This window comes from Phyllobates terribilis, unplaced genomic scaffold (assembly GCF_046119375.1).
Source record: "Phyllobates terribilis strain yellow unplaced genomic scaffold, ASM4611937v1 Scaffold_7__3_contigs__length_470593459, whole genome shotgun sequence".
Taxonomy (NCBI): domain Eukaryota; kingdom Metazoa; phylum Chordata; class Amphibia; order Anura; family Dendrobatidae; genus Phyllobates; species Phyllobates terribilis.
In genome coordinates, this window is record NW_027362767.1 from 262885280 (window position 1) to 262898753 (window position 13474).

A 13474-nucleotide genomic window follows, 5' to 3' on the forward strand; every position below is an offset into this window, starting at 1 on the left:
CCTCTATGGGGTGAGATATAAGGTCACACATGGTGACCGCCCCCTACTGGTGGCTGCTGGAATTATAGTAATTACTTAAGGGATCTGGAGCTGCATGTGTAAAAATGCAGCTCGGACCTGTACAATAATATATTGTGAAGCTTTAGTTGAAATTGCCTTTAATAAAGAGTCATAACCAGGGCAAAGCTTTAGTTTACTGCTTAGCCCAGTAGATAGATGCCCTGCCAGGTTGGAGAAGCTTAGTAGTGGCCCTCGATACAAGCCCTGCCAGTGCCCATGGCTATGGCATATCATGACTTCCCATCTCACCCCTTCTGTTTTCTCTCTAGGGAGGACCCGGCTACCTCTATCTATTGAAGAATAAGGTTGCTACTTTTGCCAAAGTGGAGAAGGAGGAAGATCTTATTATGTAAGTTACACAACACAAAAGCATATAAGTAATACAGCAATAAATGGTAATCTTCCATAGTATATCATCTGGCCACTATCACTGCTCCTACATGACCAGCAGTCAACTTTCTCAAAGTCCAGAACATTAAATTGGTTGTCCAGTATTACAACCATGACGGCCTTAAGATAGGTCAATGTCAGATCTGTGCACAGGGAATGTATCTATAATTGATCTCTTGTACTGTACAGACCAAGAAAGCCGATAGTCATGTAATGTTAATGTATTCCTTGGTAAAGAAGTAGGACTTTTTACAGAAATAAGCTACATAGTGTCCATAATAATATTCCATAATATCCAGTGTAATGTTCAGCAAAAAAACACAACGTGGTGCCATATCCATCACACTATGGCCATCACCAGCACCCAATGGACGCGGCTATCTTATAATTGGATCTACTGGACTGTGCCGAGCAGCCAATCATTTTGATGGAATAGATAGCACTGTATGATGCACCAAGAAGACTGACACAGATGTGATAAAACACTAAGTAATATACAGACCTGCAAATATGAGTTATATATGAGCATGTACCGGAGATGCCCAGGTTATACCAGCTGTACATATATAATTATATACAGCAGATGTCCAGGTTATACCAGCTGGACATATATAATTATATACAGGAGATGCCCAGGTTATACCAGCTGTACATATATAATTATATACAGGAGATGCCCAGGTTATACCGGCTGTACGTATATAATTATATACAGGAGATGTCCAGGTTATACCAGCTGTACATATATAATTATATACAGTAGATGCCCAGGTTATACCAGCTGTACATATATAATTATATACAGGAGATGCTCAGGTTATACCAGCTGTACATATATAATTATATACAGGAGATGTCCAGGTTATACCAGCTGTACATATATAATTATATACAGGAGATGCCCAGGTTATACCAGCTGTACATATATAATTATATACAGGAGATGCTCAGGTTATACCAGCTGTACATATATAATTATATACAGGAGATGCCCAGGTTATACCAGCTGTACATGTATAATTATATACAGGAGATACCCAGGTTATACCAGCTGTATATATATAATTATATACAGGAGATGTCCAGGTTATACCAGCTGCACATATATAATTATATACAGGAGATGTCCAGGTTATACCAGCTGTACATATATAATTATATACAGGAGATGCCCAGGTTATACCAGCTGTATATATATAATTATATACAGGAGATGTCCAGGTTATACCAGCTGTACATATATAATTATATACACAGGATACTCAGGTTATACCAGCTGTACATATATAATTATATACAGGAGATGCCCAGGTTATACCAGCTGTACATATATAATTATATACAGGAGATGCCCAGGTTATACCGGCTGTACGTATATAATTATATACAGGAGATGTCCAGGTTATACCAGCTGTACATATATAATTATATACAGTAGATGCCCAGGTTATACCAGCTGTACATATATAATTATATACAGGAGATGCTCAGGTTATACCAGCTGTACATATATAATTATATACAGGAGATGTCCAGGTTATACCAGCTGTACATATATAATTATATACAGGAGATGCCCAGGTTATACCAGCTGTACATATATAATTATATACAGGAGATGCTCAGGTTATACCAGCTGTACATATATAATTATATACAGGAGATGCCCAGGTTATACCAGCTGTACATGTATAATTATATACAGGAGATACCCAGGTTATACCAGCTGTATATATATAATTATATACAGGAGATGTCCAGGTTATACCAGCTGCACATATATAATTATATACAGGAGATGTCCAGGTTATACCAGCTGTACATATATAATTATATACAGGAGATGCCCAGGTTATACCAGCTGTATATATATAATTATATACAGGAGATGTCCAGGTTATACCAGCTGTACATATATAATTATATACAGGAGATGTCCAGGTTATACCAGCTGTACATATATAATTATATACACAGGATACTCAGGTTATACCAGCTGTACATATATAATTATATACAGGAGATGCCCAGGTTATACCAGCTGTACATATATAATTATATACAGGAGATGCCCAGGTTATACCGGCTGTACGTATATAATTATATACAGGAGATGTCCAGGTTATACCAGCTGTACATATATAATTATATACAGTAGATGCCCAGGTTATACCAGCTGTACATATATAATTATATACAGGAGATGCTCAGGTTATACCAGCTGTACATATATAATTATATACAGGAGATGTCCAGGTTATACCAGCTGTACATATATAATTATATACAGGAGATGCCCAGGTTATACCAGCTGTACATATATAATTATATACAGGAGATGCTCAGGTTATACCAGCTGTACATATATAATTATATACAGGAGATGCCCAGGTTATACCAGCTGTACATGTATAATTATATACAGGAGATACCCAGGTTATACCAGCTGTATATATATAATTATATACAGGAGATGTCCAGGTTATACCAGCTGCACATATATAATTATATACAGGAGATGTCCAGGTTATACCAGCTGTACATATATAATTATATACAGGAGATGCCCAGGTTATACCAGCTGTATATATATAATTATATACAGGAGATGTCCAGGTTATACCAGCTGTACATATATAATTATATACAGGAGATGTCCAGGTTATACCAGCTGTACATATATAATTATATACAGGAGATGCCCAGGTTATACCAGCTGTACATATATAATTATATACAGGAGATGCCCAGGTTATACCAGCTGTACATATATAATTATATACAGCAGATGTCCAGGTTATACCAGCTGTACATATATAATTATATACACAGGATACTCAGGTTATACCAGCTGTACATATATAATTATATACAGGAGATGCCCAGGTTATACCAGCTGTACATATATAATTATATACAGGAGATGCCCAGGTTATACCGGCTGTACGTATATAATTATATACAGGAGATGTCCAGGTTATACCAGCTGTACATATATAATTATATACAGTAGATGCCCAGGTTATACCAGCTGTACATATATAATTATATACAGGAGATGCTCAGGTTATACCAGCTGTACATATATAATTATATACAGGAGATGTCCAGGTTATACCAGCTGTACATATATAATTATATACAGGAGATGCCCAGGTTATACCAGCTGTACATATATAATTATATACAGGAGATGCTCAGGTTATACCAGCTGTACATATATAATTATATACAGGAGATGCCCAGGTTATACCAGCTGTACATGTATAATTATATACAGGAGATACCCAGGTTATACCAGCTGTATATATATAATTATATACAGGAGATGTCCAGGTTATACCAGCTGCACATATATAATTATATACAGGAGATGTCCAGGTTATACCAGCTGTACATATATAATTATATACAGGAGATGCCCAGGTTATACCAGCTGTATATATATAATTATATACAGGAGATGTCCAGGTTATACCAGCTGTACATATATAATTATATACAGGAGATGTCCAGGTTATACCAGCTGTACATATATAATTATATACAGGAGATGCCCAGGTTATACCAGCTGTACATATATACAGTCATATGAAAAAGTTTGGGCACCCCTATTAATCTTAAGCTTAATGTTTTATAAAAATTGGTGTTTTTGCAACAGCTATTTCAGTTTGATATATGTAATAACTGTTGGACACAGTAATGTTTCTGCCTTGAAATGAGGTTTATTGTGCTAACAGAAAATGTGCAATCTGCATTCAAACAAAATTTGACCGGTGCATAAGTATGGGCACCCTTATCATTTTCTTGTTTTAAATACTCCTGCCTACTTTTTACTGACTTACTAAAGCACTTTTTTTGGTTTTGTAACCTCATTGAGCTTTGAACTTTATAGCCAGATGTATGCAATCATGAGAAAAGCTACTTAAAGTGGCCACTTGCAAGTTGTTCTCCTGTTTGAATCTCCTCTGAAGAGTGGCATCATGGGCTCCTCAAAACAACTGTCAAATGATCTGAAAACAAAGATTATTCAACATAGTTGTTCAGGGTAAGGATACAAAAAGCTGTCTCAGAGATTTAACCTGTCAGTTTCCACTGTGAGGAACATAGTAAGGAAATGGAAGAACATAGGGACAGTTCTTGTTAAGGCCAGAAGTGTCAGGACAAGAAAAACATCAGAAAGGCAGAGAAGAAGAATGGTGAGATCAGTCAAGGACAATCCTCAGACCACCTCCAGAGAGCTGCAGCATCAACTTGCTGCAGATGGTGTCACTGTGCATCGGTCAACTATACAACGCACTTTGCACAAGGAGAAGCTGTATGGGAGAGTGATGCGAAAGAAGCCGTTTCTGCAAGTACGCACAAACAGAGTCGGCTGAGGTATGCAAAAGCACATTTGAAGAAGCCTATTTCTTTTTGGAAGAAGGTCCTGTTGTCTGATGAAACCAAGATTGAGTTGTTTGGTCATACAAAAAGGCGTTATGCATGGTGGCAAAAAAACACAGCATTCCAAGAAAAACACTTGCTACCCACAGTAAAATTTGGTGGAGGTTCCATCATGCTTTGGGGCTGTGTGGTCAATGCCGGCAATGGGAATCTTATTAAAGTTGAGGGACGCATGGATTCCACTCAGTATCAGCAGATTCTTGGCAATAGTGTTCAAGAATCAGTGATAAAGTTGAAGTTACGCAGTGGATGGATCTTTCAGCAAGACAATGATCCAAAACACCGCTCCAAATCTACTCAGGCATTCATGCAGAGGAACAATTACAATGTTCTGGAATGGCCATCCCAGTCCCCAGACCTGAATATCATTGAACATCTGTGGGATCATTTGAAGAGGCTGTCCATGCTCGGCGACCATCAAACTTAACTGAACTGGAATTGTTTTGTAAAGAGGAATGGTCAAAAATACCTTCATCCAGGATCCAGGAACTCATTAAAAGCTACAGGAAGCGACTAGAGGCTGTTATTTTTGCAAAAGGAGGATCTACTAAATATTAATGTCACTTTTCTGGTGAGGTGCCCATACTTATGCACCTGTCAAATTTTGTTTGAATGCAGATTGCACATTTTCTGTTAGTACAATAAACCTCATTTCAAGGCAGAAACATTACTGTATCCAACAGTTATTACATATATCAAACTGAAATAGCTGTTGCAAAAACACCAATTTTTATAAAACATTAAGCTTAAGATTAATAGGGGTGCCCAAACTTTTTCATATGACTGTAATTATATACAGGAGATGCCCAGGTTATACCAGCATAGTCTAGAACATTATGTAATTTTGCTTTTCTAGGTTTTGGAAGAGATTGAGCAAGTTGATGAGCAAAGTTAATCCAGAACCGAACATTATACACATTATGGGGTGCTATGTGCTGGGGAACCCCAATGGTGAAAAGGTATGATGGGTTGGGGAAGAAAGATAATAAGACATGAGCAATTTGTGGGAGTATATCTGTAGGGTACCCATCTGTATAAAGAAGGCTTGGAGGCAGGTTATAATATATGCTCACTATGCCTCCATCTCTTTTATGTAGAGGGAAGCACTGAGCTGCACAATATGGCCGGGATATTTATGCCATTTCTTTACCTCTCTTAAGACAGGACTAATGTACAACAGTTTACATAAACTTCTCTCTCAAAAAACAATGAACAACCACTCAATCATTTTAAAAAATTTTAATTTAATAAATATACACATATAGATCAAAAAGGCATAATTACAGGAAAACAGACTCCAGGATATATAGTATAGTAAATACCCAATAAATAAATAAATTTGTTTGTTGTGGGGCATAGATCAATGTAGGGAAGAATCATAAATAACAAATCCAGACTATGTGTTAAAGTGCATAGTGCAAACAGATACATATAATAGCAGCCCAAGAATAGGTAAATAATTAAATCACAGTGGATAATAGATATATTATTAAAGTGCTGAAGAATGTATCAAATGTATCAAAAAGTGCTAAAGTAAACACATAGAAGGGATCATATACTCCTTGAGAAAGCCATCCGGCAAAACGGCGCTGGAGGTGTTGGGGCGTAGCCATATGGTATTTATATTGAATTTATTCCCTTCTATGTGTTTACTTTAGCACTTTTTGATACATTCTTCAGCACTTTAATAATATATCTATTATCCACTGTGATTTAATTATTTACCTATTCTTGGGCTGCTATTATATGTATCTGTTTGCACTATGCACTTTAACACATAGTCTGGATTTGTTATTTATGATTCTTCCCTACATTGATCTATGCCCCACAACAAACAAATTTATTTATTTATTGGGTATTTACTATACTATATATCCTGGAGTCTGTTTTCCTGTAATTATGTCTTTTTGACCTATATGTGTATATTTATTAAATGAAATTTTTTTTAAATGATTGAGTGGTTGTTCATTGTTTTTTGAGAGAGTCGTATATTGAAGATTAATGAATTACCTGGTGTAATATATTGTGCCATATTTTGGTTAGTTGTGTTGCTAGTTTACATAAACTTGTTTAAAAGGAATTGCTTAGAAAAGACAAGGAAAAATCTTGAGCTTGTATCTAATTTCTGACCAGCTATGTGGTGCATGCAAAGCCTGCACCTGGTCTCTACTCCAAGAGGAAGAAAGCTGGCTCTATAGTGCCACCTAGGGGGCATATAGCCTATGAGCCAGTGTCTGAGCCTTTCATGGGAGATTTAGTCAAATCAGAGGATTCTCCAAAAGGAAAAGACATCCATCTGCAGACGCCTTATGTCATGTGACAAGGCACCTTAGTTGTCTGATATTGACCTATATGGTGGCTATCTCCTATAGGTGGCGCTAGAGACATAGGATTTAATTATCCTTCAAAAGAAAGAAAGCTAAGTAAATACATGTCCCTGTAGGCAACCTTGTAGGACCCCGCAGCCCCACCCAAGGTCCCCTACAAGGACCTGTGCTTACTTTCTGTAATGGTGGCACATTGTCTGGCCTTTAAGTCTCCCCATGCCAGCTTTGTAGTCCACACAACAAGAAACAGTGCCCCCATTAGCCTTTTTTATGACATGCTTTAATTTCTGTTCTCATCTTGCCTCAATGCCCTCTCAGCTTTTCCAGAACCTAAAGAACCTAATGAGTCCAAATCGAATTGAATTCAAGTCCCCGCTTGAGTTATCAGCACAAGGTAAGAGCCGCAGCGATGGTCCCGAGATCTCACCTTACACCAATCAGTACATCCCAGGACAACATACTGCTACACGTGGCACAGTGATTACGTGTCCTATGCCCCGGCTATGCCCCTGTTCTGCGCCTCACGACGGATGCCATATCACAGGAGCTGGAGATAGCATCTGCTCAATGTTTCAATTTTCCACTCAGATAATTAGAGAGTCTTGATTAGATCTCTCTGGGGTAATTGGGATCAGTCACGCTGTCCATGCTTGTCACCGTCTTGGCAGCTTGTGTGTGACGCAGTCTCGTGTATGCGGTTTTTTAGAAATATTTCAGCGTTTGGCATTTGTACATAAGCTGATAATTACAGACCAGAGGATTATCGCCCTGTAATTGTCAATGCACTGTGGGGAACAATGGGAATGCGGAAAACTGCAGCTAGCACATTATTATTCTAGGTCATTGATTTTCACAGCACCGATCATATATATGTAATAATGTAGATTGTCAAACAGATTATTAGTATTATTCCAAGTCATTATAATAGGGATTATATGATTATTATGGTTTATTGGAGAAGTGGCCATAACTGTGCTGCCCTTGAAGTCTATGGAAGTTATACAAATAAAAAAACTTTGCTGTTTCCCTACACTTTCTTACCTAGACTTGTATCTAAATGCTTTGGCAGAGAACCTTGGACACATCCTACAAAGTAACCTTAATTACAGGCCTCATGCATGCCTTATACTGGCTTTTACAAGAGTTGTATGAATCTGTAATACCCTGGAGATATTGGTTTTCCTAGAGGAAATCCAGCTGGTAAAAGAGTCATGGGGGGAAAAAAGCATGCAAATTCGCTCTCCTCAATAGAAATAAAACTGTCTCTGGTGCTGCCTGTAGATAGCCCCCTGTAAGTCAATGTCCAATCCATGAAACATGACGTTCAGCCAAACCATAGACACCGATCTTTTTCTAAATTCTTTTTCGAAGAACACTGAACAGATGGATGCCTCTAGTTTGGCTAATATTCACAGTCATGTTTTAAGGTTCTTAAATGAATTGGACATTGACCTACAGGGGAGCTTCCAATAGGGCACACTAGAGAAGCAGTTTTCATCCTTCTGGAGGAGAGCTAATCAGTAACTTTATATAGAGCACCCATATGTCCATAGAGCCCTACTGCATCTGGGTATGCCTCTAATTTCATACTTGGGCAGGTAAATGAATTGAAAAAGACTGATGCCATTTTCCATCACCATATCCACATTGCAAAGGCATTCCTCTCTAGAAGCATTATAAAAATGTCGGAACTTTGTGTGCCACCATACAAGCTCCATGCATTAGGAATACATTGGAATTCCCAAAGATGATCCCATATCCACAGGATAGGTTAGACTGGTATGTGTTGGATTCCTACAGGTCATCAGAAGGAAGGGGGAACTTCGGTCCTTTGTTTTCCTTTGACCGCAAGAATGCTGCAAGGAGGAGTTGGATTGAGCAATGTGTCCATTCATTGTCTATGACACTGACAAGCTGCACTTGGTAATCATTGGCACTCACATACAGTGCATTGTGAAAGTGCACTGTAGAATGGAGGGCAGGGCAAATCCGATCATCCGCTCCAGCCAACTGTTCCTGGTCACGGTCTTGAGGCCAGAGGACAGGAAGCAGAAGTCATGGAGTAGCTTATGTACAGTTGAACTTATGGTCAGTTTTCATATTTTTTTTCCTTTCTCCATGCTCCTATGTTCCAGGAAAGCAACTAATCGAAAAGTATTTTGATTTCCGACTATACCGTCTCTGGAAGACTCGTCAACACTCCAAACTGCTGGATTATGATGATATTTTATGAGCCTACCACAGTGCTGCCATATTTGGAGTACTTTTTTGCTGATTTCCAGGGGGCCAAAGGAATCTACTGGGATCTTCCCCACCCACCGACACGGAGAGTGGAGGACAGAGGATGCTAGAAGAAGTTGTAAGGTGCAGAGGCCGAGTCCACCGACGGGTGGTAATTCTTACAAAAAGAGTTGGAACAAGGTTTGAAACGTAGAGAATCAAGAATGAGAAGACGTCTTCATTCTGAGCTTCACAAATTCAGGGCAAACACTAACCAAGAATCGCCAGGTCCTCTTTTTCAAGGCCTCTTTAAGACTTAAGCTCAGGTTTTTATTAAGACAATTTACACTTCTTGCACTAAAGAGCAAGGATCCCATCAAGCCTTCAAAACCCATGGTGAACTTTTTGTAGCAAAACCCAGGTGACTTTTATATATCACGGGATGGAGACTGAGAACACAGCAGTTCGCCACTTGAAGGATACGGCCCGTTTGACAAGCGAGGCTACGGAAGAAGTATTGCTTGTCAACATACTTATATACATACATATATGTATATCTTATTAAGTTTTTTCTAGTTTATCCATGTGGGGTAACTTAGAATTTTAAGTGCAATTTCTTTTCAATCACGCAAATAGCATATTTAATCGTCAGACAAGTGCAATGGTCTTTGAGCCCTCTTGCATGGTGGGAGTTGAAGTGACAACGCGGGACACTATAGCGCAACATTTTTTTTTGTAGATGTGTAGATCACCAGCAAATATGTGTTGTAACCCTTCGCAGACTCACGATAGATCCGCTGTATCATGCGCATTGTTCCGTCTTACACAAGATTCTGCACATTTACTTGGTGTCTCATGGCCGGTTTGTTACCTAGATTACTCGGCAAGACATGGAGATCGCAATTTGTTGCAATATATTGATGTATTGTTATGTGAAGATAGTAGAAACCTATGTACAGTAAACAAATAGATATTTACAAAATATTTATATATATATATATTGAATTTGGGGGAGATTAGCCATAAGAGTGATCACATATATGCAGGTGGTGGCACTCTCTCATGGTAAAGGTCTGGTTAGTATTGGCATCCCATTTCATTGCTTAGTGCTTACCTTTCTGGCTGGGTGATAGAACTGATTAATAAATATATTGCTGCATTTTTTTACTCACTTTACATATAGTATTGTGTCAATAACATGGTAAGTGGTTTCAGCCCTCGAGACCCAGGTTTTTGCTTGATTTTGGGTCCTGAGTCAGCTGAGTTTTCATATTTAATAACAGGTATATCAATTTGTTAAAGGGGAGAGGCAGATATTAAAACCTACTGGAAAGAAATCCCAAATCCTGCTTTTTTTGGGGGGTGGTGTGGGGTGTGGGAGGAGAATCTTCTTTGCTTGGTATTGTATGCATTAGACATGTATGTGACCCAAGATTCAATTATTTCCTCTCTATATGTAGAATTGGGAAGGGATAACTATATTTATTTAATATAGATACTTATATGTGTATATTTTGCATTATGATCCAACGTACACTGCAGTATGCCAAATTTGCCATGATCCGTGTACATTACAGACTACGAGTGGCGCATCTTTTCTAAGCTGATAAGTCAGTAAAACGTCTCTTACGACCACACGAACTGCATGAAAGAATGATTGTCCTCACAACTAATATGGTTGTATGCATCATATATGGTGGACCTGACAACCTGCCACAGAAGTATATTTGCCGTGTGGGTGTAATATGTACTGGAGTCTTTTCTAACAGTATAGCAGACAATTAATATTGGTCCCTGGACTAACGCCGATGACTTACAGCTGCTGGTGGAATCTGTTGGAGACTAGTGCATTGATTTATTGACAGCTCCATTACTGTAGTTATATGTTATACCTTAACATAGAGCAGCACTGATACTGCTGCATATATAAACTGTGCATTAAATGGGCCGAATTGTCATTTTCCTGTAGGAAACAGCTGATTTACCCCATCCCTGGTCAGATCTGTATTATTGTAAACATGTGGTGTTTGATATCTTGGCGATGACTGATTATTTGTGAAACTTACCATCAAGGCAATAATATAAAATGAGACTTGATATCGATAGCAAGCATTGGTTATCATGGACTCTGATGCTTTTTTGTGCTATTTTTTTTTTTATGACGATCCGAAAGCCATGTTTGTTTTAAAAAGAGTAACTAAGCGTTTTCTAAATAATTATCCGCCAGGCATTGCAAAGTTATGCATCTTTGTAATATACTTCATTACCTTATTTTGCTTCCTTCTCCTCCAAACACCAGGCTGAAAGTGCTGTTTTAGCTGCCTGGTTCATGCTCCTTTAGTAGCTGTTTTGAACTGCTGCTCTAACAAGAATCTGTGCTCAAGCACTATTTACAAGCACGCTCCTGTGTGAACTTCTCTGCTCCCCTCCCCCATGATCACACAAGGAGAGTGCGGATTCTTCGCTGATCAATAATTAAACTAAAAAACAAAAGGTTTAGTTGTATTGGTATCCCTGATCATCACAGAGACTGATGAGTGGCTACATGTAGCTATGTGTGAATATGACCCCCATTATCATTCTCATTGACATCTGAACTCACACCTCACAATTCTGCAGCAGGTTGACACTCATTGGCCGGTAACTATTGGCCATTTAGTGGGTGATAACTTTCAGTGGAAATTTATATATCATTCATATCCACATGGCATAATATGATTGGGTACACACATTTTAAGGTACTTGCATTGCTGTTAATGTAAAGTAGTAGTTTGTGTCATGTATGGAATGACCGCTCTGATGTGGATGAGTGGTTTTATGTCTGTGTAGCTACATTGTGCATAGATGCAAATTTACACATTGTAACAGATTTATTCTTGAGTAATGAAGCAATGGACGCGTAAAGCAATGTGAAGAATACGATTCTGTAAAAAGAATGCTTATAGAAATGTAGTAATTAGTGTTGAGCGATACCTTCCGATATCAGGAAATATCGTATCGGATTGGATCGGGCCGATACCCAAAAAGTATCGGATATCGCCGATTCCGATACCGGAAACCAATGCAAGTCAATGGGACACAAATATCGGAATGAAAATAAACCCTTTCTTTCCTTGTAGGTTAATTCTACATGAAGTAAAACAACTAAGAATAATGTAGAATGACATGAAAAGCCGGCAATTCATCAGCGGCATTCACCGGTACCCGACAATTTACAACAGAAAGAATAGAGCTTCACACATAGATTAGATAGATAGAAACATGTCAGTCACACATATAAGAAGCACAGTGACAGTGTTGGTTACTGTACTTGTCATTTAGTGTAAAGGATTTATTAAAAAAAATATTAGTGTTTTCGTGCACCGTCTCTTTAAAAAAGCCGGCCGGCAATTCAGCATCTGTACCCGACAATTTATAACAGACAGAATAGAGCTTCACACATAGATTAGATAGATAGAAACATGTCAGTCACATATATAAGAAGTACAGTGACAGTGTTGCTTACAGAACTTGTCATTTAGTGTAAAGGATTTATTTAAAAAAATAATAGTGTTTTCATGCACCGTCTCTTTAAGAAAGCCGGCCGGCAATTCAGCATCTGTACCCGACAATTTAGAATAGAAGGAATAGAGAATCACACATAGATTAGATAGATAGAAACATGTCAGTCACATATATATGAAGTACAGTGACAGTGTTGATTACTGTACTTGTCATTTAGTGTTAAAATAAAGGATTTATTTAAAAAAAAATTGGCGTGGGGTTCCCCTTAATTTTAGGCTCTAGCGGAGGTTAAGCAGACAGCTGGGGCAAATGTTTGAAGCCTGGGAAGGGGGTAATACCCACGGAGCTTCCCAGGCTACTAATATCAGCCCCCAGCTGAATACCTAGCCTTTACTAGCTATTAAAATGGGGGACCCCCCCAAAAAAATGACGTGGGGTCCCCCCTAATTTAATAGCTAGCACAGGCTAGGCAGACAGCTGGGGGCTGATATTAATAGCCCAGGAAGGGTGCCATGAATATTGGCCCC

General features: G+C 38.4%; 1 protein-coding gene across 2 annotated transcripts in view; it reads left to right on the forward strand.

Moving 5' to 3' along the window:
* The window catches only part of NSMF (NMDA receptor synaptonuclear signaling and neuronal migration factor), a 52944-nt gene extending 40094 nt beyond the window's left edge, over positions 1 to 12850 (forward strand). The window contains exons 13-16 of one of the 2 annotated variants that reach the window (XM_073640580.1): positions 330 to 409; positions 5753 to 5855; positions 7542 to 7617; positions 9359 to 12850. In XM_073640580.1, the coding sequence (XP_073496681.1) occupies positions 330 to 409; positions 5753 to 5855; positions 7542 to 7617; positions 9359 to 9456 (357 nt within the window). In that variant the 3' untranslated portion in view covers positions 9457 to 12850. The remainder of the gene's footprint in view (positions 1 to 329; positions 410 to 5752; positions 5856 to 7541; positions 7618 to 9358) is intronic. The other variant, XM_073640579.1, reaches the window with a different exon arrangement.
* Positions 12851 to 13474: the final 624 nt, after the last annotated feature.